We start from the raw sequence: 26,147 nt of genomic DNA on the forward strand, positions 1-26,147 counted from the left end.
TGGTGTGCCGCAGTCCATGGGGTTGCAAAGAGTCAGACATGACTGAGAACGACTGAACAACCACAACGTACTCTGTGGACTGAAGGCCGCATGTTCCTGTGTATAACCTTCTGTAGAACCAATCCATTTTCTGTCTATTTAATCAAACAGCTATTGAGAGCTTTAAGAAGCTCCCTCCATGAGCATGGATTTGCCAGTTTCTCCTGGGAATCTGTCGATCTGTGCTTTATTGGGAGGGCATCTTATTAGAATATAAAATCAGAACTGCGACATCTTCCTCATAAAGTGCCTACTATTTTATCCTCTATTATAAAGTGATCTCTTTATCCCTAATGATTTTTTTTCCCACTTCATTGTCTGATTATTTTAAAAGTTACATCAATTTCTGGGAGGGGGGGTTAATATTGGCCTAGAATCATTTTCTGTTCTTCACTTGCAACCTTTCTGGGGTCATGTTTTAAGTGGAACTCTTAAAAATAGCATATAGCAAAAAAAAAAAATAGCATATAGCTGGATTTTATTTTAAGACTAGCATGGCGATTTGTCTTTGTAACTGGTAGGTTCAGTTCATCAACATCTACTGTGATTCCCTATGTATTTGGACTCATTTACACCTTCATCTTGTTATTCTCGTTTACAGTACTTTTTCTTTGCTTATTCCTCGCTTACTTTCTTATTTTGCATTCCACTAGATACCTTGTCCTCTGTGTTTGAAAGTTACACTCTTCTGTTTTCGTGTGTGACTATGTGCAAGTGCTCTTTTAAAAAATTGTGATTAATCAAAAAAAAATTGTGATTAAAATGCCTTTTCCCCTTACATTCTCTTCACACACACACCTGACAGCTGACACTTCCCAACAAAGGAAGAGCCACAGAAGCCTTGGTCCTGGGGCCTCCATGAGCAGGGGCGGGGTGGGGTTCCTCTCCCCCCCCACCTGCTTCTCCCTCACACACACCTGGACCACCTGCAGGTGCTCTGCAGTTCCAGACACTCATGCTTATATTTCCCAAATGGTCCCCCGTCTGTCTGCCAGTCACTGCTTCCTGCATTGCAGGCCTCCTGCATCTCTGAGTCTCCCCAAAGCACATCCTTGACCACCTGTTTCAGCAAGAATCTCCTCTTAGAAACATTCTCAGTCCTTGCAGCCCTGAAAAGGTTTTCTTTCCTTCACTGTCATTCAGCATGAATGGTTAGCTGAGTACAGAATTCCATGCTGAGAGTTACTTACTCTCACCACTTTGAAGATACTGTTTTATTTCTCTGGCTTTTTTTTTTGGTGGGGAGAGGGGTGGGCATGCTTAATATCAAAAGGCGTGTTGTCAATTTATCATTTATAAGACCTTTAAAAAAAAAGATCTCATTACTTTTAAGATCCATCTTTTGGGTTCTGAGGATTCAACAAAACCTTTAGGTGTTTAGCTATTTTTATCATCTAATTCAGGCTCACCGTGCTTTCTCACGTGTTTCACCGGTTCTGGGAAGGAATGCTCCTGCTTTTCTACAGTAACTCCTGACTGCACCTCAACCTCTGCCACCACTCAGGAGAGATCCTCAGACCTGTGTTCCACTTCACCGATTGTCTCTTCAGCTGAATCTAACCAGCTCTGCAATCAATCAGTCCTCTGAGGTTCTTTTTTTTTTTTTTTGTCCAAGTTCGCCTTGTTTTTTCCCTGGTGCTATTTTTTTTCCTCATTATTGGTTTTCAGTACTTTTATACCTCTTAATAGTGACTCTGGGGGGATTTTATCAGTGGAAATCCTGTCTGGTCTGAATTTCAGGCTTGTCTCCAAAGAGCTATTTTATCTCTGCTTCAACAAGGCCTTAGGAGAAAGCAACAGTGAGGACAAATTTTTAGAGGCAGTATCATCTCTGGTTAAACATTTCCAGCCTCTCCTGCCTCAGGAGAAATCAGATAAGCTCTCTTATCATCTCCACGCCCCCCAACTAGCAGTCCTTTTAGCACAGGTTTTACATGGGAGTATGGAGGGGGATTCCATTCCCCCCACCCAGCTCCCACCTGGACAGAAAAGCCAAAGACCCAAGACCCAGACTCTGGATGACGAAGACACTGACTCCACAGGGCCAGCTTACATCTGCATCCCTGCCACTCACCCCCCTCCCTGGGGGCTTATGGCCTCTGGCAATCTCTTTTACTACCCTGCAAGCCCAGCTATGCTTTTTAGAGAATGCTTATTTGGGCTTCCCTTGTGGTTCAGCCGGTGAAGAATCTGCCTGCAAAGTGGGAGACCTGGGTTCCATCCCTGGGTTGGGAAGATCCCCTGGAGAAGGGAAAGGCTACCCACTCCAATATTCTGGTCTGGAGAATTCCATGGACTGCATAGTCCATGGGGTCACAAAGAGTCAGACACAACTGAGCGACTTTCACTTTTCGAGAAGGAAATGGCAACCCACTCCAGTACTCTTGCCTGGAAAATTCCATAGACGGAGGAGCCTAGTAGGCTACAGTCAATGGTATCACAAAGAGTCATACAGGACTGAGCAACTTCACTTCTCTTATTAACTCCATCTAACATAAAATCTTCAGATCACCTCATCTTAAATTTTAAAGGCAACCTCTAATTCTTTTTTTTAACACAGAAAAACTAAGAGAAAAATCAGTAACTGAAAGATATATTCAGAAATAATCTAATTCATGTTCTAAGAGGATGGAAATAACTGACTTCCTATTTTCAAGAAACAACGCTATTCATTTTAAAGAAAGCTAAAATACCAAAAATAGAAATGTACTCTATTCCAAGCCTTGGCTTATTCATTGGCCATTTCAGATTCAATTTCTTTGCCTAAGGAAAAATAAATAAATAAATAAACCACTGACATGTTTTTGTGTTTCTCCAAAATAATAGTCTTTGGAAAAGTTAGGTACATAAATAGATCTAAATCTTCTCGCCTCATCAGTGAAGACAATACCCCACAAGGTAGGTATTAGGAACCCTGACTCCTCAAGACACACACAGGCCATTCAGACATGCAGAGTTCTTCCTGCAGCAGACATGGGGCTCCCAGGGAGTGGGATCAATGGTTTCCCACTGCGTTCAGTTGAACCACAGCACATCCATGCTCCTGAGCATTTCTGAATACAGGTTCCGCTAAATATTGGTCAGGTGGGAACCACCCACTGACACCACATCGCAACAGCACAGGTACCTTGGTGGAGGAAAAGAACGCACGCCATGCAGTCTTACTGGGGAAAGGTATTTTCCTTGGTTTTTCAGTTTTTACAGTATTGCAAACATTCCCTTTCTTAAGTTTCATTCTCTGTTTGTTGCTGGTGACACCGACAAGTAATTGATCTCTGTTGGGTGATTCCTGTGCCCACCCCTCCACTCCCCTGGCAACCTTGCCTGTCTCTACTAACACTGTAGATTAAAAAATTTTTTCTACACATGTAAGCATATTGCCTATAGATCCTGTTCCTTTCTTTCCCATCTTTCTATCTTCAGCTTCACTTTTCTTGAGTGTTGGCACAGGGCAGGACCGCCAACACCATGCATGAAAGGAGTGTCAGCAAGCACCCCATTCTTTCTCATCTCAAAGTGAAATACCTGGGTGTCTTGCTATTTAGTGTGATGCTCAGTATAGAGCTCCTGAAGGCACCCCTTTCATCAGGTTCTTGATTGTCCTCTTAGCTTAGTGTTGTTAAACTATGTTTTCCTAGAAATTGACTTATATTGCTAAAAGTTGCAAAATCATTGCCACGTTGGGATGAAAAAGGAGGTCTAGTATGTACAGTGCCGTGCAGCCCCCTCCCCTGGATCCTCCAGGTTCTAATAAACACCTAGGACACTGGTTGGCTGTTATTGAGCACAAGGTTTTCATGAAAACCACTCATCTTTTCAATGTCACCACATCTGTAGTAAAGTCCCATTTGACAATATTATTTTCCCTTTTCATGACCAATTTTCCTTGATATGTGTCACCATGACTTATCTTTTTTAAAATGAAGCTCTGGCTTTGCTGAACTTCTCTGCGAGCTCCTCCTGCATTTGCAGCGAGGGGATTCCTTTCTGCTGGGACAGCATTTGCTCATGGGCAGAAATGCCATGGACAGCGGAGCCTGGTGGGCTACAGTCCCAGGGGTTGCAAGAGTCAGACACCACTTAGCAACTAAAACACCACCACTGGTAAGATGTGACCCTTCCACAAACCTTTTGCAAAGGCTCATCTTTGATGAAGGAACTTTGCAGTCAAGGACTGCTGCCTCGAGGACAGGGCGACGGTGGCGGGAGGCAGGGACCTCTCACTAGGATAAGTGGTGACTCGGCCTCACCTGGTTTCTTTCTACAGTCAGTCACTGTGGACTACAGGCCAGGCTCTACAACGCTGGCGGGGATACAACAGAGAACCAGCGCTAGGGGGAAAAGTCCGCACTGTCGGTCACCAAAGTCAGGGGCAAGACTACACTTTATAATGTAATTTATTATATATTGTAACAGAAGCCCCAAGTTGGAAATTACCCGAGTGCCCCTCCAGGGTGACACGTGGAGAACATACAACACAGGGATGACCCACCACAGCCCCAGAGCATGGGCTGACCTCATGTTCACACGTAATGTCAAGTGGAGACCCAAAGAGCAACACGTATGTGAATCCACTCCCCCACGAGTTCACCCATGGGCGGAGGGACCCGTGAGCTAAATAAAGGTCAGGAGGGCAGTGACCCTCCGGGAGGGGCAACAGCTGAGGGGCACCAGGTGAGCTGCTGGGGGATCACATTTCTTGGTCTGCTGGTTAAACAGGGTTCTGCCCCATGGACCATTGCTAAGCTGTAGACACAACGGTGCGTTTTTCGATATTTGTATTTTACCTTAGTAAAGAGTTTTACTTGAGTAGGGACTTTCTGGTGGCTCAGACAGTAAAATGTCTGCCTACAATGCGAGAGACCCAGGTGGGTCGGGAAGATCTCCTGGAGAAGGAAATGGCAACCCACTCCAGTATTCTTGCCTGGAAAATCCCATGGACGGAGGAATCTGGTAGGCTACAGTCCACGGGGTCGCAAAGAGTCAGACACAACTGAGTGACTTCACTTTAGTAAAGAGTTAATTGCATATAAATATACGTATGCCAGCTTGGTAGGAGAATAAGTGCACGTGGCTCTGGAAGGAGCATCTCTGATGCCTGGCGGGTCTACACTGGCTCAGCCACTCCTGTACCACTCAGCTTTCTCACGTGCGCTGACCACGCAGCTCCCGTGAGAGGGGAAGCGGACACAAGGTCCTGGCGGGCGGACACGTCCTGCCTTAACTCCCCACAGCCTGCACTGTCCCTGGTGGCTTCTGACAGCAGACCGTTCAGAACAAGGCTTGGGGCTTCCAACCTAAGAGGGAAGAAGTGGCTGGGCCTGGCCATGGCTACTGCCACCCCATCCACGCCCCGACCTTGTCACTGAGACTGCCGGTTCAGTGTCGGTCACCCGGTCACTCTCCTGTACTGACCTTCCCCCGATCACTGTGGTTACTACAAAATTTCCCGCAGGATTATCTTCCTTTCTTTTGACTACAATTGGTCTAGAGTTCCCAGGGAAATGAAAACATACTCAACAGAAACAAAGTTACCTTTAATTCCTATGCAGGGTGAGTCTTAATTAAAAAGGAAATCGGTTTTGCTACAGTTGAGTTGAACCTTTTAACCACTGAATGAAAAGTGCCAGGAAAATGTACCACCTGGGCTGAGGGCCAGAACCTGATCTCTCATGGTTCTGCATGAAATGAGTGGGCCAGTTCCTCCCATCAGAAGGGGTCAGAGTCTAGGATCGACTCTTTCTCTGCCTAAAGGCAAAGGCAGGAGGAGACGAGGGCTGTGGACTCAGCCTGGAAGGGGCTACGGCCAGCCAGACCCCCTGCTCAAGCACCACCCTCTCGGCTCCCATGCCCCTGCCTCGAGGACACACGGTCAGGGAAGTAGGAGGTTGGCCGCATCAAGCGCTCGTGCTCCTCAGCCCCACAGAGTCTGGCTAAAAGGAGCGGGGATGGAATGCCAGTTACCCTCCTGCCACTAAGGAACACTCTTGTTCACAAGGCACAAAATCCACCTCTTTTCGGAGGCAGCACATTGTTCAAACCAAAAAGAATGTTTTGGCTCCTGGTTAAGGGCGCATCAGTGATATGCTCAGCTGCCCCACGAGTCAGTCTAACTCCTCAGCTCGGCTGGGAGGTAAGGATGCTCATGGCGAATTCTCCTCCAGGAACAAGCATAGGCACCTGAGAAGGGCTTGGTCCAGCGAGGCCCTGCATGGGTGACAGACAGAGGAGAACAGGTGGCACTGAGGCCAATCTAACTGGCCTGCGGGTGAAGGTGCTAGGGGGAGAGTAGATGCCAGAGCCCTCTGCCAAGGGTCACTCCAGAGCCCTGGGCCCTGCTGACCAGAGGATGGCCCACATGCGGCAACGTGGCCACGAGTGACTATCAGTTCCCAGCAGTAGCCAGGCTGGAGGGAACCCCACCGTCACTTGGCTTTGGAATTTTATTTTTTGTGTTTATATTTGATGCTCGAGGAATGCAGGCTACTTGAGGCGGAATCATAATACACTCACAGAACTCGCGCACTAGAAAATCACCTCTCCATTAGCCCAGCAGGACGGGCATCTACCGTGGGCTACAGTTCCAGGCGCCAGGACTGCCTGGGGAAACCAAGCAGACACGTCCCTGCACTGGGAGAGCTTATGCTCCGGTGACAGAAATGACAGAGTCAGTCACACATGCGACACATCAGGTGGTAATCGTGCAGAGAAGTGGGATGGCTCATGGGGCTGTCACTGCACAGACCTGAGGACAGTAGGTGGAGTGGCCACGTGGCTGTCTGGGAACCAGTTCCCCTGGGAGAACCACAACGCATGCAAAGGCCCTGTGGCCGGAGCACGCCCAGGAAACAGAGGGCAGCGGCATGACTGAAGCAGAGGGTGGGGCCAGCAGTGACGCAGAGGGAAGGCGGGGCCTTGGAGGGTCTTAATGCAGGGTGGCACGACCTGCCCTGGGAACAGACCAGAAGGCGAGGGTGAGGACAGAGCAGGAAGACCACCCAAAGCCAGCGACATACGCCAGGGGATGAGGGTTCGCACCCAGCCAGCCTGGGGGGACGGGGTGAGTGGACGGAGCTGGTAGGTATGCCGTCATGAAGGATACACGCATGAGAAAGCATGGAGTGAAGGATAAACCAAGGTGTGTTGCCTGGAAGATGGAGCCAACTGGCCTAGTTTCATTTTATATGAAACTGAAGCCCCGGGAAGACAAAGTCATGTCCAAGGTCACATCACTTACTCTGGGGATTAGAACCCTTCCCCCACCGCCCCAAGTTGCAGCTCAGGGGAGACCCTGGTGGATCACTTAGGTCACAGGCAGATGCCCTCCGGCTCCTCTGAGCTCTCGGAGGTGCGGGCAGACAGTGCCCCCAGGGACCCAAGCAAGGTATAGTGAGGGGTGGGGGCTGGGAAGAGAGCACAGGCCCTGCTCAGGGAGGCGACTGCAGTCCACGGCTGCCACCAAGAAACAAATCCAGTGGGCCCGGAAATCCCCATTGTCCCCAAGAGAGCTCAAAATCTAGATTTTTAACAATAGCTTTTCCAATTTTAAAAGGTGGCTCAGTGGTTTAGCAAGATGGGGCTGGACAAACCTCATGTGTTGGTCAAGTCCCCTCCATGCGGGTGCGGCCCCAGCCAGGAACCAGTCTCAAGTCAGCCTGAAACACATCTGGTTCACTCACACCTCAGCCAGGGTCAGGGCACAAAATTAAAGCCCTGAGACTAAGATGGTCTTTTATTCCAACTTTGAGGCCGGCAGATGATGTTCACAATCACAACAGCTAGCTGATCACTTCCAGCATGGCCTCTCTGACCAACACAAAAGCAGCTGCCGGTCACTCTGGGATCTCTGTTAACTGGGTTGATGCTGCTCTACGTGCAGTACTGACATGAGGCCGCGCACTCAGAAAAATTCTCTCCAAATACTAACCAATGATCCTTTCAAAGTTACATGGAATATAACCAAGTGTTGCCAACAGCCAGGGCACACCTGATTCCAGCAAGCAGGCAAACACCAGGACAGCGGACCAGGCAGGGTTCGGAGACCAGCCGCTATTGCAGCCTTGCTAAAATAATCCAACATAGAAATTACAAAACCTTTATAAATTACAGTTGCTCTGAGTTGCTGAGCGGGTGGGAGAGACACATCACCCATGGCACTTAAGGGAAACAGGCCATGTGTGTCTGGCCTTTGGCCATGGGAGTCGGCCTGCCGGTCTCAGGAAACTCACCTGAACTTTTGAGCCTAAGGAAACAGCCTCCAAGGAAGTCCCCAGGTTAATTTTTGGTAATGCCAAATGGCCCTCTTGGCCAGGCTCTCTGCCTTAGAATTAAATATTTACTTTCCCATATGCTTTCTGCCCAATATCTATTTTCCATATCTGTTACACTGGGCCATTCTGATGGTGCTGCTTTTAGGCAGGAATCTCTCCAGAGCAGGACCCTGCTTCTTGCTTCTTGCCCTGAACATGCAATTTGTAAGGTGCACCCGAGTCAGTCCAAAAGTACTTTCTAAGGTGACATCTCAGTAGGGGGACACTCATGAACTGCCATTAGTCAACTGTCCCTGACCTACAGAATGGGCACTTCACAGGGTTCAACGCAACAGTGTCTCTAAATGATCAGGAAAAGCAGAGGCATCAATGTTCAGGAGGGAGAAGGCAATGGCAACCCACTCCAGTACTCCTGCCTGGAAAATCCCACGGATGGAGGAGCCTGGTAGGCTATAGTCCATGGGGTCGTGAAGAGTCGGACACGACTGAGTGACTTCACTTTAACTTTTCACTTTCATGCATTGGAGAAGGAAATGGCAACCCACTCCAGTGTTCTTGCCTGGAGAATCCCAAGGACAGAGGAGCCTGGTGGGCTGCCGTCTATGGGGTCCCACAGAGTCGGACACAACTGACGTGACTTAGCAGCAGCAGCAGCACCAGCAGCAATGTTCAGGGAACAGCAGCCATCTCCAGACCAGCGCTGTTCAGGAGAACTCTCTGTGGCAAGGGAACGGACTGAAATCTGCACTGACCACCACGTGGCACTGGGCACTGAAATGTGGCTTTGTGACTAAGACATGAACTTCCATTTTATTAAAGTTTCAACACTTCTGTGTGGCTACCCTATTGGACAGTTCTAGACAGGAGCTTTTGCAGACACGAGTGAGGTTCACTCGTCTGCAGTGTATGAAGGCCCGGCACACAGGAGATGGTGGAGAAAGATGTGAGATGAAAGCACGATCTTCACACTCACTGCCATGCTTCACACTGACTCCCCACCTTCCTTCCACTGAAGCTCTTCATTTCCAGATCGAGGTGCTCCCTTGGAGTGTGGAATTACAAAGCCTGTTGGTAAACATTGAGAAGGCTGTGCCCACATCACCCAGCAGCTGGGCAGCAGGAACTAGCCTAATGACTGCCTGACCTGCTGGGCCTCCATATTCTTACCCACTGGATGGACACCCGAGACGGAGATCAAAGTTGTGAATCCGTTTCTAAACGGTAATCCTTAAAAAGCAAGTTGGGCTGAGCTTCAGTTGTCCGGTGAGACAGCTGGAAAAAATGTACCAGGTTGCTGGTCTGCCTCATTTCATCCACATTTATTCTGTTACGTTCAAAGTTAGTTGCTCAGTTGTGTCTGACTCTTTGCAACCCCATGGACTGTAGACCAGCAGGCTCCTCTGTTCATGGGATTTTCCAAGCAAGAATACTGGACTGGGTTGCCATGCCTTCCCAGCTACTAAGTAAACCAGTATTCCAATCAAATTGTTTGCATTCAACCACTTACATGGAATTTGGTGCTGTATCATCACTATAGCCTATTGACCTAGGGCCCCCTTCAGCAAAGAGCATAATTGCTCAAATGTGACTCAATGATTCAGGATTTATTTAAAACTCTCCCATCACCAAAAAATATTCATGCACCAAGATACCAATCTAATCCCTTACTCTCTGTAGAGACGTTCAAAGGCAGACTCCTAACTCTGAAAGAGTTCTGTTACAGCACGTTACCTCCGGCTCTACACACAGGACACGGTTTCTAGTCCCAGAAACACCTTTCTCATTCCCCCCAACCCAATCTCAACTGGCCCAGAAACCCTGCACGGCTCCACCATCTGCCTCCAGCTTTCCTCCTTCACTTAAACAGAGGGATGTGGCATGTTTAGGACCTCAGAACTGGAAGCTTCTTCCTGGAAGGAACACGAACTGGCTGGCTGTGGCGGGGCTGACCTCTGGAGAGTTCACAAAGGAGTGAAGATGTCACCAGAGAGCAGCTCACTGCAGGGTTACCAGGACTTCCTGGTGTCGGGTTAAATGGAAGTCAAGACGACCCAGCACAGAGGACAGCATCAGGGGACGCAAGGTGCTCCCCAGCCACGTGGGTCGTGAGTAAAGCACACAGCTGCCCTTCTGGAAAGGCTGGACCAAAGACCTTAGTCTCTGGGGACATTCAACAGTCAAAAAGGTCTGATGAGCTCTCCGGCTGTCCCCAACTCCAGAAAATGCCCGGACAGTTTCAGCACACCAGGCAAAACCTGGGAGGTTCCCAAGAGCCTGCAAAGTTTCATTTCCTTGGTGCTTCCTAGGCTGATGACCTCCGACCTCCAGGAGTTATTGCCAAACTGCCTTCCCTTTGCACAAGGTACCCGTATTTCCCAGCACCTACCAGGAGCCTGCCTGACCCCATTGTGAGTGGGTGGTTCTATCTCCAGGCCACAGATAAGGAAATCCGAGTTCAGAGAGGTTGAGAACCCTGAGCAGAGGGTCCATGTCGTGGCAGGGGGTGGGACCCAGATTCTGGTACGTGGCAAGGCTGCGTCTGCAGCGGGCTGGCTGGAGGCAAACCCAGACCCCACCTCCCTCCTGGCCTCTGAACACCCTAGAAACTCTCGCAACAGTAACCTCTCACACCTGTGGCCCACTCCCACGCGTGCTGGGTCTCCAAGGCTTCTCTCTCCAGCAGCCCCTCTTTCCGACGTGGACCTGCACCCCGGAGTTTAAACAGCCTGGCCGACTCTCCACGATGCGGGCTTGCAGAAGCCAACCCCTTGACCATGATACCACCCAAGCTACCGATTTTTATCTGCCATCTGGGGAGGGCTCCCTGAGGCTTCCCAGACGCTGCACTGGAAAGCGCGGACCCCATCCCGCCCTCCCTACCCCAGAGCGAGGCTGGGTGCCCCGGGCAGGAGCCAGACCGGGTGCCAGCGCTGGGCGGCCGCGCCGGGGATGCGGCTTCCTCCGGGCCTGGCACTGCCGGCCCATTCATCGTCCCCGGCCCGGCGCCCTCGCGCCGGGTCCGCGCGGCCAGCCAGGAAAACGGCGCCCCCCGGCCCCGCCGCCAGGGGGAGCAGAGAGTCGCCTGCCGCCCCTCCGGGAAGTTGCCACCGCGGCCCGCCGGGCGTCTGGCACTGGACGGTCCAGGTCCCCGCACGGCAGGCCACCCCACCACCCCCCCCCGCCCAGGGCCCACCCCGCCCCGTCGGCGCCGATCGGTCCCGCAGAGCCGGGGCCGCAGCCCGAAGTGGGCGCGCTCAGCCCCGGCCCCCATTCAATCCCGCCCCCTCTCCCCGCTGGCCTCCGCCGCCTTCCGCCACCGCCCCCCCGCCCCCCCAGCCCGGACTCCAGCCCGGCAACGTCATCCGGCCGCTTCCCGAAGCTTAACCCCTTCCTCCGCCAGCTGCGCGCCGCCCCGCCCCGCCGCCAACTTTCTTCGCCCAACTTCGCAGCGCGCGGGCCGGCCCGACGGCCAGGCGGAGACGGAGGGTGGGAGGGAGCGGCGGCCACGTCGCGCCGCGGGGCCGCGGCCGGTCCCGCCGACGGCGAGGACGTGGGGTCCACACCGCGGGCGCACTCGGTCGACGCCCCCCGGCATGGGGTTCGGGTCCGGCACACGCCTCACCCCCACCCCGGGGCCCACCGGGACCACCCCCCGCCAGGGTCCGCGACCGCGGCGACGGCGGGCGGCACCGCCGCCGGGGGAGGGGCCGCCAAGGAGACGTGTCACTCCCGGCGCGGCCCGGCCCGGCCCGGCCCGGCCCCGGCGCCCCGACGGCCCGCCCGCGCGCCGCCGCTGCAGGGCCCGGCCAAGTTTCTTACCTGCAGCCGGAGACGCGGGAGGGAGAGCGAGAGGGCAGGAGCCGCAGCCGCCGCCGCCGCGGAACCGGGAGAGAGAGGAGCCGGCCAAGCCTCCGCCGAGAAGCCGCCCCCCAAGCAGCTGCAGGCGCCTCGATCCCGACGCTGCCCGCCCCGTCCGCCGTCCGCTCTGGCCGCTAGCTGGCTGCGTGCGCGCGTGTGGAGTCGTGGCACTTTCTGCCTCGGAGCTGGCGAACGGCCCCCTCCGCAGGGATCACCGCCTCCTGCCTTCCCCACCCGGGCCAGCCATTCATCGAGCCGCCTTTCCCCATTGGCTCGCACCCCGCCACTCCGCTGGCCGCTGGCCAGTCAGAGCGCCGGCGGCCGAGCCGCGGCGGCGCCCATTGGGCAGGAAGGCGGACCTCCGCCTCGGCCAATGGGAGAGGGGAGGAGCTGCGGGGCGCCGCGGGGGCGGGGCCGGGGCGAGGGGCGGGGCCGCGCGGTGCGGCGCTCGGCCCCTACGCGGGGGCGGGGCGGGGCGGGGCGGGGCCGGGACGCTCGGCCACACGCAAGGGAGGGGGCGCCGGCCGGCCCCGCCCACTCCGGGCGCCGGCCCCGCGCGCGGGCGCCGACCAGGGCCAGGCTCTGGGCCGGCGGGGCCGCGGAGGTTCGAATCCAGGAGGTGCTCCGCCCGCGCCCCTGGCCTGCTCTGGGCTGATGTGGCGGTGGGTGTCGCCCTGAGCAGATGGTTGCGCAACACGGGAACCGTAGGGAGAAATGCTTCGTCTAAAAACCAGCTAACTTCCCCCCGCAGCAGCGCCCCCTCCGGGCGCTGGATGAGAGGACAAGTCCTGCCGGCTGTCAGTCCCGAGAGGGCTCGTCCCTGTGTTCATTGCAATCGGCCCCAGAAAGAATTTTCTCGAGTAAATGGAGGATCGAGGGCAGAAAGGGTGGAAAGTCCAGACGACGCCCAGGGGAATGGAGGGCGGGCCTCACTTGCACCCATTTTCAGGGCGGTTACATCGAGGCACGGTCCAGACCTCAGCTGGCAGCAGGGCCGCAATTGCAGTTCTCTCTATGACTGCAAGGAGATTCAACCCGTCCATCATAAAGGAAATCAGTCCTGAATATTCATTGGAAAGACTGATGCGGAAGCTGAAACTCCAATCCTTTGGCCATCTGATGTGAAGAACTGACTCATTAGAGAAGACCCTGATGCTGGGAAAGATTGAAGGCAGGAGGAGGAGACGACAGAAGATGAGATGGTTGGATGGCATCACCGACTCGATGGATTTGAGTTTGAGCAAACCCCGGGAGTTGGTGCTGGACAGGGAAGCCTGGCGTGCTGCAGTCCATGGGGTCGCAAAGAGTCCGACACAACTGAGCGACTGAACTGAACTGAACGGCGTTTACGCCGCTCTGTGGGGAGGAGAGAGGTCAGAGCCAAATAAACTCGCCCACTTCCCAGAAAGCTGAGCAAACGGGGCTTCCTTTTGGGACTTCCTCCCTGACCCCCATCCCAGCCCCACCCCCACCCCACTCCCAGCCCCACATAAGCCAACACTCTCTTCATACCAAATAAATCTTTCAATTAAGATAATTTTAGGCCTGGTGTTTAACCATGATATCAGTGCCGCTTAAAAGCTAACTCTTAAACTTGAGCCAAAGCCAATTTCTTTGAAATTAAGGTTTCTGAGAGGCCAAGGGGTCTGCTGCAGGCTGTTCTGCCCCACACCACACCCCCCCCCCACACACCCCCCACCCCACCCTCCGCCCCCGCGTGGCTACCACATCCTCTTCACAATATCTGTTTCTTGGACAATTTCACATACTCTCTCCCCCTTTGTCACTGGTACTGTACACGTTGTTAGAAAGATGTGCAAAGATAAGCCATCAGGGAATAAAGAGGGATTGGGTTGAAGTTAAACCGTTCATTCCTATTTTTAATCTCAGCAGTTCCCTAGCACGTTAATGATTAATCAAGGGGAATTAACCTGGATTAGCTTTGGACAGTCAGTCTTTTTTCCAGTGGTGAACTCCAGCTCCACACAAAAGTCAAAAATTCCAGTTTCCTGCTGTTGTATGTTACGAGCTAGTTCTAGTTGACCATGGGTAAACCAGTTAAGCTCTCTGAACATGGGTGTATCTTGTAAGACAATCACTACCCCCTCTGGGTTTTGGAGGTTCATTCTTCCATTCTTCTGTTCATTCATTCATTCATTGGTGTTTGTTGAGTGCCTGGAATTCATTACCAAGCTGGCAAACAGCCAGGAGCGATACACAGACCCAGTAAAGACCCCATTGCCCTGGGAAGCGTTGCTGTGGGCAGAGACCTCCTTCTTAAGACTCATTCATACTGTTTAGATTTTCCCAGAAGCAGATCCTGACTGAGAGGGTTTGGATGCAAGGGACTCACCTGGGGGATGATCCCAGGAAACACTAGTAGGGACAGCGGGATGGGAAGGGCTGCTGAAGAGTGCAATCTCAAGCAAGTGACCTCTGCAGGCAACCAGGGCTCAGCTGGGCACATGGATGCCATGTGGAACTTGCCCAGGGGTGTCCCACCTATAGGTGGGACTCCCACCAGTCCTTGTGGGTGGAGGGCTTCTTCTGGAGGGACTTTAACTCACCCAGAGTTAAAGCCAGAGACAGCCTTTCAGCAGAGAGAAGAGGCTGTTTGCAGCAAGAAGCCCTTGGCAGAGTCTGATTGCCTGGGGTATCTGGGGTCCAGACGAGCGTCTTCTACAAGCTGTGACCCCAGGGCTGACACAGCGCATGCACAGAGTGGGGGCTCCGTAAGTGCATGTTCCATAAATGTTGTTAAATGAACCATAAGGTTACAAAGTCCCTGCGAGTGAAGGGTGTTTGAAAATAAAGGAGCTTTCTGTCTGCTCCCTCCGTGATTGACATCTGGCTTGGCCCCAGTGCAACATATGGTTTAGCATGGACGAGTGGCCCAGCCTTTGCCTTCTCCTTTCTTCAGTCCCTGCCCCTTGTCCAACCTCCATAGGGAGGTCAACCCCAACCCCCATTGCACCCCTGGTCCAGCCTGACCCCTCACGGCCGCTGCTGTGCCCATGGACCTAGCCTCGACCTGGTCCCGCCTCCTCAGTACATCTGAGCCCAGTGCTCTCCCCAGGAGTGTCTGCAGAAAAACAGGAACTGAGCCAGGACAAGGGTGCTTGTGAGGGAGCCAGGGGCTTCCCCAGGCTCAGAACCCCTGGCCCTGCAGCAAACCCAGAACTATCAAGTCACCTGGGAGGAGACAGTTCCAATCGCACAGCACAGCCTTTGGGACCTGTCTGCTCAGGGCCAGCACCAGGCCAGAGCCCAGGAATCAGGTCCCTGCCACCCCCTAGGATGACAGTCTAGTGAGGGGCTGTCACATGCAAGCAAGTCAGAGAGATGTCAAGGTGCACTCAGAGGAGAGCAGGGGGTGACAGCGGTAGCTTGAAAGAGAATGGAAAGCCAGCCCAGCCAGAAGGTGGGAAAACAGGACAGAGGCCTATGATCTAACATGGCACAGTGCACGAGGGGCCCCACTGAGCTGTGGTGTTTTGCCAAAGCCTGAAGGGTGAAGGAGAAGGCCAAAAGAGATGCGTCTCAAAAGGGGAACATCACAGGCCCGAGGGACCCACTTAGAGGTAATTCAAATATGCCACACCTTGGTGATAGTGACAGTTATGTCATCAAATTATGAGCTCCTGAAGAGGGTGAATTTGGTTTGTAAGCAAATTATTCTGCCCTCAGCCTAACTCTAGGGAAAAAAAAGAAAAAAAGATGTCCTTTTGGATCTTAGTTGTATATTAAAAACAAACATTCTTATTAGGAAAAACTAAACATACAAGAATAATAACCTTGTACGGCCCATTAACTCACCACAGGGCTTTGCTTTCTAACTTGCAGATATTTTTTCAAGAGTAGGCAGAAAGAGAAGATACCTTACAGTGTAAAAAGAGGTTTTTACTTTATCAACAACTATAAAAGGGTGATAAATGACAAACAGAAGGAAAATGTCACTTAAAAAAGAAAAAAATGTGGCAGAGCACAGTCTCTAAGGGTATTTGGGCTTCAGGAGTTGCTGTTCCTTGGCTCTAGAATACAGGCTCAATAGCTATGGCACATGGGCTTTGTTGCTCCGCAGCATGTGGGATCTTTCTGGACCAGGGATGGAACCCTTATCGCTTGCATTGGCAGGCAGATTGTTAACCACTGGACCACCAGGGAAGTCCCCCAGTTCCTTATTAGAGGTCACATGTCTATGGGTCAGCTGAGGCTTGGCTGATCTTGGCTGGTTCCTGTGTAGGGTGGGCTGGGGGGAGTGGTACACCTCTTGTCTGGGTTTGACTGGAGCATCTCAGATGCTGCTCCACTTGTCTCACTCCTTTTTTGGGATATCAGAGGCTAGAGAAGGGGTTCACTTCTCATGGTGATGCTGAGAAAGAGAAAAAGGAAATAAGCAGGAGTACACAAGGTCCCTGGAAGGCTTAGAGCTGTTTTGTTTTCTACCTCATTCTGTTGGTGAAAGCACCTCACACGGACAAACCCAGGTTCAAGGGAGGAATAAATACGAACAGGGTGAAGAAAAGGTGCCACTGGTGCAACCTACCACTGAGTCCAAGAAACACAAGGAAAAGGTGAATCAGGAGAGGGAAGGGTTGCGGAAGTGAGAGTTTTAAGAAGTGAAGAATGGTTAATGCAGCCTGGAGATTCAGCAAGGTGAAGACTGAAGTGTGTATCAAACATGGCAACTCAGGAATCATGAGGGACCTTCACAAGACAGCTTTAGAGGAAGGGGCAGGTGAAAAGGTGGCCGCCAAACTGTGGGGAGCAACGAAAGGGGGGATGAAACATGATCCATTCATCCAACAGATGAATTCAACTCTGTACCTATTACATGTCAGTCCTGTTCTAGGTGCTGGGGAGACAGCCTTGAATACGGCAAAGGGTTCTTTTCTTGGAGTCCACATTCTAGTGGGAAAAGAAAAAGACAACTGATAAATAAGCAAGGTGAACCGAGATGGTGCCAAGGGCTGCAAGGAAAGAGATGGGGCTCAGGTAGTGGAGGGGTGGGCCTTTGGGAGTGGGGGTGCCAAGAATGCAAGAGGCTGGTCAGAGAAAATGCTTCTGGGGAGGTGATGGTTGAGTTGAGAAGAAGCTGATCTTATGTAAAGAAGGAAGAATAAGTGAAAAAAGCCAGTTTTACGCCCTGAAACAGGAGGTTAGCAGCTGTTTCAGGAGACAAAAGGAAGGTTATGTGGGGACTTCCCTGGTGGTCCAGTGGCTGAGATTCTGTGCCACCAATGCAGGGGGCCCGGGTTCAGCCCCTGGTCAGGGAACTAGATCCCATGTGCTGCAACTAAGACCCAGTGCAGCCAGATAAATACATACATACATATATTTAAGGCTGTGTGACTGAAGCTCAAGGAGGAAGGGAGAGGAAGGCAAAGGCCAGGAGGCAGAAGGGTGCTAGATAGGATAAGGGGCCTCAAGATCCACCCAGCCAGGGGGAGTGGGAACCTGGAGCAGAAGAGTAAGGTCATCTGATCTGCATTTTAAAAGAGACTTTCCTCGAAGTCCTGGAGGTTAAGACTTTGCACTTCCAATGCAGGGGATGCTGGTTCAATCCCTGGTTGGGGAGCTAGGATTCCACATGCCTCTTGGCCAAAAGCCAAAACATAAAACAGAAGCAGCAATACCATAACAAATTCAAAAAAGACTTTTTAAAACGTCCACGTTTAAAAAAAAAAAGCACTCTAAAAAAAAAAAGATTTGCTTTAGCCGTGGAGGGCAGAATCATTAGGATGTGTGATAGAGGATCCAAGGACCAGTTTGAAGGCTTTTGTAAGATTCCAGGCAAGATACAGTTAATGTGCTGGTAAATATTTAACAGTTGGCTATGGGAGGTAGAGGGTAGGGGAGCATTTCTCATTTGTAGCATTTGGCAGTTTCTGGGGTGTGACTACTCCCATCGGATTTGATCTGAAGCTACTGAGTAACCGAACAACAAAGTGGAAAGAAATTCAAGGTAAAGTACTGTTATAAACCAGATAATCTCATAAATAATCTCAGAGGCAGATATAATAGTAAAATGCAGTCAGATAATTAGGAAGTGGTGAGGATGAGTATCTATTACTTTTGTCTTTAATATAATCTATGTCATTGTAAGTTTATGTGATAAAGATGTTTAATAATGACTGTATTTAATGAACTGCTTAAAAAATTCCTGAAAATGCAACAATCAGCTCTTACGAGGCAGCTGACTCCTTCACACCACTGAATGTAACAGTAACCTGGGGACTTCCCTGGGAAGTTCCAGTGGTTAAGCCTTCACCTGCTAATGCAGGGGGTGCTGGTTTGATCCCTGGTCAGGGAGTTAAGATTCCCACATGCCTCCTGCCCACCCCACCCCACAAAGAAACAAAATAGAAACAATAGAAGCAAAATTGTAACAAATTCAGTAAAGACTTGGAAAATGGTCCACATCAAAAAAAAAAAGAAAGAAAAAAAAATCTGGAAAAGAGTCACCTGGACTGGAATGGAGGGTGTGTGTGTGTGTGTGTGTGTGTAAGACAGACTCAACAAGATTTGAAAATGTCAGCAAACAAAATACTGCACGTGCTTATGGTGACATTTCAACATACATCTCACACCCTCTCTGAACAGTGGACTCGTTGGAGGCAATAGCTTGTTCTGATGGATTCTTGTGTTCCCTGAACCCCTAACCCGATGGCTTGATTCTAGTTAAAAAAAAAAAAAACCCACCTTAGGTTGGCTCTCCTCTAAAGAAGACCTTAAGAAGAAGATGTGAGTGAAAGCATTTTATGTGGAAGGTAATCCCAGGAATCACTAGGACGGGTGTGGGGAAGTGAGCTGGAGGAGGAAGACAGCCAGTAAACAGTGTATCACCAGCAAATTTCCACCGCGGGCAGCTGAAGCTGAATCCTGCTGCAGGGCCCTGGGAGACAGGGAGCTTTATGCCTCAGAGGTATCCAAACTGAGAACTGAGGAAGCCAGAATACTTATTCACCAGCTCCCACCCATCACTGGTTGAAGACTGCTCCTGGCATTTCCAGCCCAGGCCCCTAGAGAAAAACCAAGAAAGGTTGCCGGTATTTGCAGTCAGAGGCTGTGAATATGCAAAGGAATGGCAGAGGACATGCGAACAGCGTACCAACTGAGGTGATCCAAAACTGATAAGTATTTCTTGAATGAACAAATAATGAATGAATGAGTGTAGGGCCCTGTGAGCTCCTTTAAACAGGAATTTAGGATTTAAAGGTTTTGAAACAGTAACACTCCACAGTCAGCCCATTTATCTTATAGTTTTACAAAATCTCGAGCAGGGGACCTATGACATCCCAGATGATTTAAATTCTGCAGCAGCATTACTCAAAATCAGAATAATGTTGTTATACGCTTAAAGAAAAAACTCAATAGATAGATTATGTGTGCATATTCTGTTGCTTCAGTTATGTCTGACTCTTTGTGACCCTATGGATTATAGCCTGCCAGGCTCCTCTATCCATGGGCAAGAATACAGGAGTGGTTGCCGTTTCTTCCTCCAGGGGATCTTCCTGACCCAGGGATCGAATCTGCATCTTTTACATCTCCTGCATTGCATGTGGACTCTTTACCGCTGAGCCGCCAGGGAAGCCCATAGATAAATTATAGTAACTGCCAAAAGAAAAAAGAAAACTTAGACAAAGAAAATGGATGGCAAGAGAGATCCCAAATTACTAATTTTTATGGTGGCTAGTGGTAGTAAAAGATAACTTGAGTCAAAAATGTTTGGTTTGTTGTGTGGCTGATGTTGGAAGTGAGCTTAGATATAGAAGCTTTTGTGAAAACGAGGACTGTCCTGGTGCCAGCTGAATCCCCAAAGAAAATATGGAGGGGAAATAGATGGGTGATGTTTCCCTGGTACTTTCCTATTTCCAGAGTGCTTTGCAAGTGATCCTTACTAGTACCATGAGAAGGAAGCATTACTATTATTACCTGCTTACAGGTAAAGCAGCTGGTGTTCAGAGATGTGTTAAGCAGCTCACTCAAGACATCACACTTATAAATGACAAAGTTATTGCTGTGGAAAAGCCAGGGGGAAAATGAGCAGGTATAACAGACCCTACAGGAATTAATGAAACCTTCCTCCTCTCAACTATTCTTCTGGGATTCCAGGCATTCCCCGTTCAACTTGCTTCTCAGGTAACAGCAAGCATTTGGTGAACTGCAGACACTGCTCTGTTAAGCTGCTCAGGTCCGTTGTCCTAGGAATCCTGGAATCACACCCCTCTGTCTCAGGTGGGATGCACCAATCATAAGCAATACCTCGTGGCTGTGAGGTCACCTGACTTGACTAGAGGCCTCACACTGGATATGCAGATTCACAATTTGAGGCCCGTAAAGTCAAAAGGCTCTCCCTGAGCAGAAAGCCTCCTTAACTAGCCTAGCTCATTAGACACCTTGACTCTTTTCTTCTAAAATTACCAGCGATGAAGAGCTCAGGATGTCTGAACTTTGTCCCCGCCACCTGGTTTTGTTCCTTTGATAAACATTTATGGAATCCTGCTGCACACTAGAGCCTATGCTCAAGGCTGAGAACTCAATGGAGAACAAGAAAAACAGGACCCTATGCTCAGTGAGCTTGTGGTAGGCGTGGGGCAGGCAATCAGTAATTCATCAGACTAACGTCCAGCTTGAGGTAGATGCTCCAAAGTAAACAACATGAAGTGTGTACAGAGCCATGAAAGGCCCAACTGTGTTCTTTCTTGCTCTCTCGCTTTCCAGTCCATCCCCTCACTTTGAGCAAACGCAACCTTCCGAAACCACCGTGTCCATCTCCCACCTGCTTCGCCTTCTGGAGACTCAGATGGTTCCCATGATGTCAGATCTTCCTTTCTCTGCCTGGCTGGTGTAGATTCCCCATAGCCTGGTGCCCCGGACATTCAGCAGGCTCTGTCCTGCCGCCTGTGTCCACGTGGTGCCTCTGCACAGTCTCACACCCTCCCCTCCTGCCCCCTTTCAAAAGCTGTCTTTGCTCCTTCATCCTGGAACCATCACTGCATTCTCCAGACCCGGCTTCTTGGTGGGGGTGCAGAGCTGGATCAACTCTGGTTTCTCTCTTCCTTTGAAAAGCTCGCAAGACTGCCTCCTCGACCAAACTTCTGAATACATTTTCCCCCCTCACTGGCATCCTGGAGAGTCTGCCCCAACACAACTGAGTGTTAGTTTGCTGGGAGATTCTGTGTACAGGAATCTTTATTGTTAATAACTTCTAAAAGGCCCGAGTCATGTATTGGTCCTGCTGAATCCACTGCGATTTCTGGTTCTGCCAAGGATCTGCTTTTTGCTTTTGGAAGTCCTTTCTTGTGTCTGTCTTAAATCCCTCCCACTTTCTTGTGTACTTTTGTCTAAAGTCTTGTTCCTCTTGGCTTTAGGGCACAGCTGAGGCATGCCCACGTGACTCTGGTGTCTGTTCAGTGTTCACGGAGTGCATATTGGTTGATTAGTGACTTCCTGGCACTTAGTAATCATTATTCCATCCCCTCCTCTGGGTTCTTTTCTCCAGGCCTAAAAACTGCAGCTCCTGTAGCCTTTTCTCCCCTGTGTCTTTTCCTGAATCTCTTAATCACCACGTGGCTCTTCTTGAATTCTGTTAATCAGCTTCTTCTCCTTTTTTAATCATTAGTGAGAGTTTTGAAGAACATCTTTAAACCAGAAGCAAAATAGAAAAGAAAATCCAGAAAGGGCCTGCAAGGGCGACTGGGCTCGGCTCTCTGCCTCTGGCCTGGCAGGCCCTTCCACCAGCTAATAGATCAAGCAGACTGTCTCAGATCAGCCCAAGCATCCAGTCTCCAATCTGAATGTGAGCGGCAGACAAATTAGATCTGGGGGATGAGAACAGAGCCTGTGGCCCCATTGACACTCTTCTTTAGACTGCCGCTGGCCACTGCGGGCAGAAAAATCCAGTCCTCGATAGAATTTCGTTAGCCGGTTTAATTTAGGCAACTTTTATTCCCTCTTTCATTGTAAGTTCACAGACTCTCACAAGAGTTCTGGGTGCCACCTGTGTATGTGCGTGTCTGTGTATATGCCTGTGTGTGAGAGAGAGAAAAAGAGAAGGAGATGAATGCAGAGTAATTCACACTAAAATATTACTGACTTACCATGCAATGCCCCTAAAAGCAGAGCAAAGTGAAGGCAGGCAGTGAGAATGGGGCACCAGCCTCTAACCCATCTGCATCAGTAAGGCATTCAAGTTTATATTAAAGATCCATGTGATTTTTGCATTCTTCTTCTCCACAACATATACACAAAGGCAGATTTTCTAAACAAGGATATCATTTCATTGAATGCGTGAAAAATCACCTGAAGGGACTTCCCTAGTGGTCCAATGGTAAAGAACCTGCCTGCCAATAGAAGGGGGCTTCCCTGCTGGCTCAGTGGTAAAAAATCCCTCTGCCAATGCAGAGGACACGAGTTCGATCCCAGATCTGGGAAGATGCTGCATGCCATGGGACAAACGAGCCCACGTGCCCTCACTACAGGAACCTAGGTGCCCTGGAGCCCGTGCTCCATGACAAAAGAAGCCACTGCAGTGAGAAGCCCACACACCTCAACTAGAGAGTAGCCCTCGCTCCCCACAACTACAAGAAGCCCGTACACAGCAATGAAGACGCAGTGCAGCCAAAAATAAAAATAATTAATTAATTAAAAATAAAGCTAGGCACTTAGGAATGGAATCTTCTATTAAAAAAAAAAATCACCTGAAGTCCCAACCCTTGCCATGTGACATCATCCACTTTTTCCCTTCTATACTATTTTATTTTTTAAATGTTATTTATGTTATTTATTTTTGGCAGTGCTGGGTCTTCATTGCAGTGCACTGCCTTCTCACAGTGGTGGCTTCTTCTGTTGTAGGGCACAGGCTCTAGGGCACTTGGGCTTCAGTAGTTATGATGCATGGGCTTAGTTACTCCATAGCATGTGGGGGATCCTCCTGGATCAGGGATTGAACCCATGTCCCCTGCATTGGCAGAGGGATTTTTTACCACTGAGCCAGCAGGGAAGCCCCCTTCTATACTATTTTCTATTAATGAATACACATAGTTTGTTTCAATACATATTAAATATTTAACATTATAATATATATTTCATCTATATATAAATAAAATAAAGTTTTACATTATTTACTGCTATGTAAAAAGATCCTGGCAATTTACAGAGTGATGTCAGGTCCGGACAGGGGAGATGGCTCACCTGACCTCAGGTGTGAGCCTTCCAGGAACTGTGCACATTTTAGAAGAGGAAGGAAGAGAGGGCAGAGGACTTTCTGGAAATGCACTGGGTGGGCACTTGCTCAAGACCATCAGGCCACTGCAGTGGGGAGCCTGTGGTGTGGACAATGCCCGGCTCTGGCTGGCCTGTGACCGCTGCGGGTCCACTGCGTTTTTTCCTCGAACAACCCACTTACAAACCTAGATTCATCTTCCTTGCAGAGGTCTCACTCTCTAGCAGAAAGCAAAACCCGCCAATTCCCAAAGAAGTGTTTTCTTGCAGGCATGAAAGTTAATGAGCTCCACCTTTGGCCTGGGTTAGAAAATTTCACTGTGGCCTTGGCAAGGCCCGCGCCAACACCAGGACGTTAAAGAGAGCCCACGTTGAGAGCCAGGAGGAACAAAGGTAAGGCTGGCTGGCCTGGTTTCCTCGCTCACAGTCAGGAGAGAAAAAAGAGAGAGGAACAAAGCACCTGGCTACAGAGGTGTTTCCCTAAGTTGTTCTGGAACCATCCGTCTCTGCAGGCAGCACAATGCCCTCCTTATTCCCGGTCATCACCACAGCTGACGTGGAGCCTCCCCGGCAAATGTTCAGACCTGCGGCCGCCAGCACGTCTCGGGCAGATTCCTTCAGCCACTGGGGTGGTTCCCGCTCTCAGCAGAGGAGGAAAAAGCCATGTTTGCCTCACAGTCTCTGGTTTTTGGAAAACAGTTGGCAGACTGACTGAATAAACACGACATGTCGCCTAGCTATCAATAAGTATTTGTTCATTCTCAGTATGTGGTTTTTGAGCACCACCTATGCTCCAGGGGCTGGAGACATAGCTGTGAACAGAACAGACACAGATCCTCTGTGAAAGGAAGCTTGGGATGGCAGGGGTGACCATCGGCATTAAACAATCAAAATAATTTCAGGTACTAATAGCGCAAGACAGTGAGACAGAAAATGAGAGTGTGTGGGGGGGACTTGTCTTAGGATTCTCAGGGGAAGCTGCCAGTGACACTGTCACTAAAATCAGAATCACCTGAGGAGCAGCTGAGGGAAGGTGCAGGCAGACCAGTTTTCCAGGCAGAGGGAACAGGATGTGCAAAGGCCCTGAGGCAGCAACATGTTTGACAACTTCAGGGAACCGAAGTGAGAGCTGACGAGGAAGTGGTGGTGATGAGCACCACCAGGCAGAGACCAGGTTTATTAGAGGAATCACTACGTCTAACATTGTAGAGTGTGTTACAGTTTGCAGAAGGCTTTAAACATATACTACCTCCATTCAGTCATTTCCCTTATTAATATTCCTTACCAAACAGATGAAGAAACTGATGCTGAGGAGGTAACTTCCTCAAGGTCACAAATTAGGAAGTGGTGGGACAGAATTCTGACCAAGGACTCTGCACAACTCCAGAGGGCGAAATCCACACAGGCAGGGGAGCCGTTTGTATCACTGCTTGGAGCTTGTGCAGTGCACGACCTGTGCCGCTGTACATTATGACCCTGTGTCAGCTCAGGTCTATTTTCTCCAAATTTCTTCTTTTTTTTTTTTTCTGTGCTGACGCTATTGAAAATACAAAGAATAAAAAATAATATTTTAGCTGTTGATGAGCACAGGATGTAGTTGAAGAGAAAGAACATTAAAAAAGGTAGTGGGTAATAGACAGTATTTGTTCCGGCAAAGACATTATGGATGATTTGGTAGGGGCTGTGAGGTTTGTACCTGGTTTGAAGATTTCGATTGGTGGAAATATAGGCAAAAAAAAAAAAAAATCACAGGATGTCACCACATGCACATGCAATGAAATCTTGGTCTGTTGTAGACCATCACGAGAGCTTGTCTCCAGCAGCTGCCAATTTTTTTTTAAATGAACATTTATTATTCTACCAAGTAAAAAATGAACCGTACAGGCAAACCAAATTTTGGCTAACTTAAGAAGAGGAAAAAAAAAATCATCTATAATCTCATTCATGAAACAACTACTTTTCACATTTTAATGTAGTTCCTTCTGGTTTTTTGCCCAGGGAAGTAATTTGTGTGTGTATATTTATGTATTTATACATATATAGAGAGAATTACTATATATGAATGTGTATATATATGTGTGTGTGTGGGTGTGTGTGTGGGTGGGTGGGTGACATGGGCTTCCCTGGTGCGTCAGATGGTAAAGAATCTCCCTGCAATGCAGGAGACCTGAGTTCGATCCCTGGGCTAGGAAGATCCCCTGGAGGAGGACATGGCAACCCACTCCGATATTCTTGCCTGGAGAATCCCATGGACAGAGGAGCCTGGCAGGGGTCGCAAAGAGTCAGATGCAACTGAGCAACTAAGCACATTATATATAATATGTGTTGTATATACACACACTACAAGTACAAATACACACATAGCCTCACCTTTATTGATGTATAATTTACGTACTTCAAAATTCACATATTTTAAGTGTGCAGGTTGATAAGTTTTGACTTTTTCAGGTATGCACCTGAGTAACCACTGCTATGCTAAAGACTGGAGAGCTTTCCTTTCCCCCAAAGTTCTCTTTACCCTTTAGCCCATTCCCCCCGGGCTCCGTCCCTCCTTCAGGTAATCACTGACTCACATCTATAGCCTTGAACTAGTTTGGCCTGTTCCAGAACTCCACATAAATGCAGTCAAGTGTGTGCTTTTCTGTCTCTGGCTTCTGTCGCTCAGGGTGTTCTTGAGGATTATCATGTTAGCACGTATGCACCAGCAATTTATTCCTTTTTATTGCTGGTTAGCATTCCGTTTAAAGAATACAC

General features: G+C 49.9%; 3 protein-coding genes across 15 annotated transcripts in view; 2 read left to right on the forward strand and 1 right to left on the reverse strand.

The window, feature by feature from the left end:
- The window catches only part of RRBP1 (ribosome binding protein 1), a 46,751-nt gene extending 34,489 nt beyond the window's left edge, over positions 1-12,262 (reverse strand). For all 10 annotated transcript variants that reach the window (XM_043479064.1, XM_043479067.1, XM_043479066.1 and 7 more), the window contains exon 1: positions 12,129-12,262. The gene's annotated coding sequence lies outside the window, so the exon portion shown is untranslated. The remainder of the gene's footprint in view (positions 1-12,128) is intronic.
- Positions 7,358-13,307, forward strand: LOC122448896 (translation initiation factor IF-2-like). The gene is made up of 4 exons (XM_043480557.1): positions 7,358-7,423; positions 11,195-11,553; positions 11,646-13,027; positions 13,117-13,307. The coding sequence occupies exons 1-3, from the start codon at positions 7,358-7,360 to the stop codon at positions 12,820-12,822; spliced, it is 1,602 nt and encodes a 533-aa protein (XP_043336492.1). The 3' UTR covers positions 12,823-13,027; positions 13,117-13,307.
- Positions 13,308-18,013: 4,706 nt separating this feature from the next.
- Positions 18,014-26,147, forward strand: part of BANF2 (BANF family member 2) — a 40,716-nt gene continuing 32,582 nt past the window's right edge. The window contains exons 1-3 of one of the 4 annotated variants that reach the window (XR_006271669.1): positions 18,014-18,132; positions 23,664-23,786; positions 23,906-24,135. The gene's annotated coding sequence lies outside the window, so the exon portion shown is untranslated. Of the gene's footprint in view, positions 18,133-19,058; positions 19,287-23,663; positions 23,787-23,905; positions 24,136-26,147 lie in introns of those variants that run through there. The other 3 variants (XM_043479960.1, XM_043479961.1, XM_043479962.1) reach the window with 3 other exon arrangements.

Source organism: Cervus canadensis, chromosome 10, assembly GCF_019320065.1.
Source record: "Cervus canadensis isolate Bull #8, Minnesota chromosome 10, ASM1932006v1, whole genome shotgun sequence".
Classification (NCBI taxonomy): Eukaryota; Metazoa; Chordata; class Mammalia; order Artiodactyla; family Cervidae; genus Cervus; species Cervus canadensis.

What these genes read in the sequence shown, in the direction of transcription:
- LOC122448896 (XM_043480557.1), top strand. Translation starts at nt 7,358, where the DNA reads ATGCCCTCCGGCTCCTCTGAGCTCTCGGAGGTGCGGGCAGACAGTGCC. An exon ending in CCCCCAGGGACCCAAGCAAG is followed by an intron (nt 7,424 to 11,194) that starts GTATAGTGAGGG and finishes TCCCTACCCCAG; the next exon opens with AGCGAGGCTGGGTGCCCCGG. An exon ending in AGCCGGGGCCGCAGCCCGAA is followed by an intron (nt 11,554 to 11,645) that starts GTGGGCGCGCTC and finishes CCGCCCCCCCAG; the next exon opens with CCCGGACTCCAGCCCGGCAA.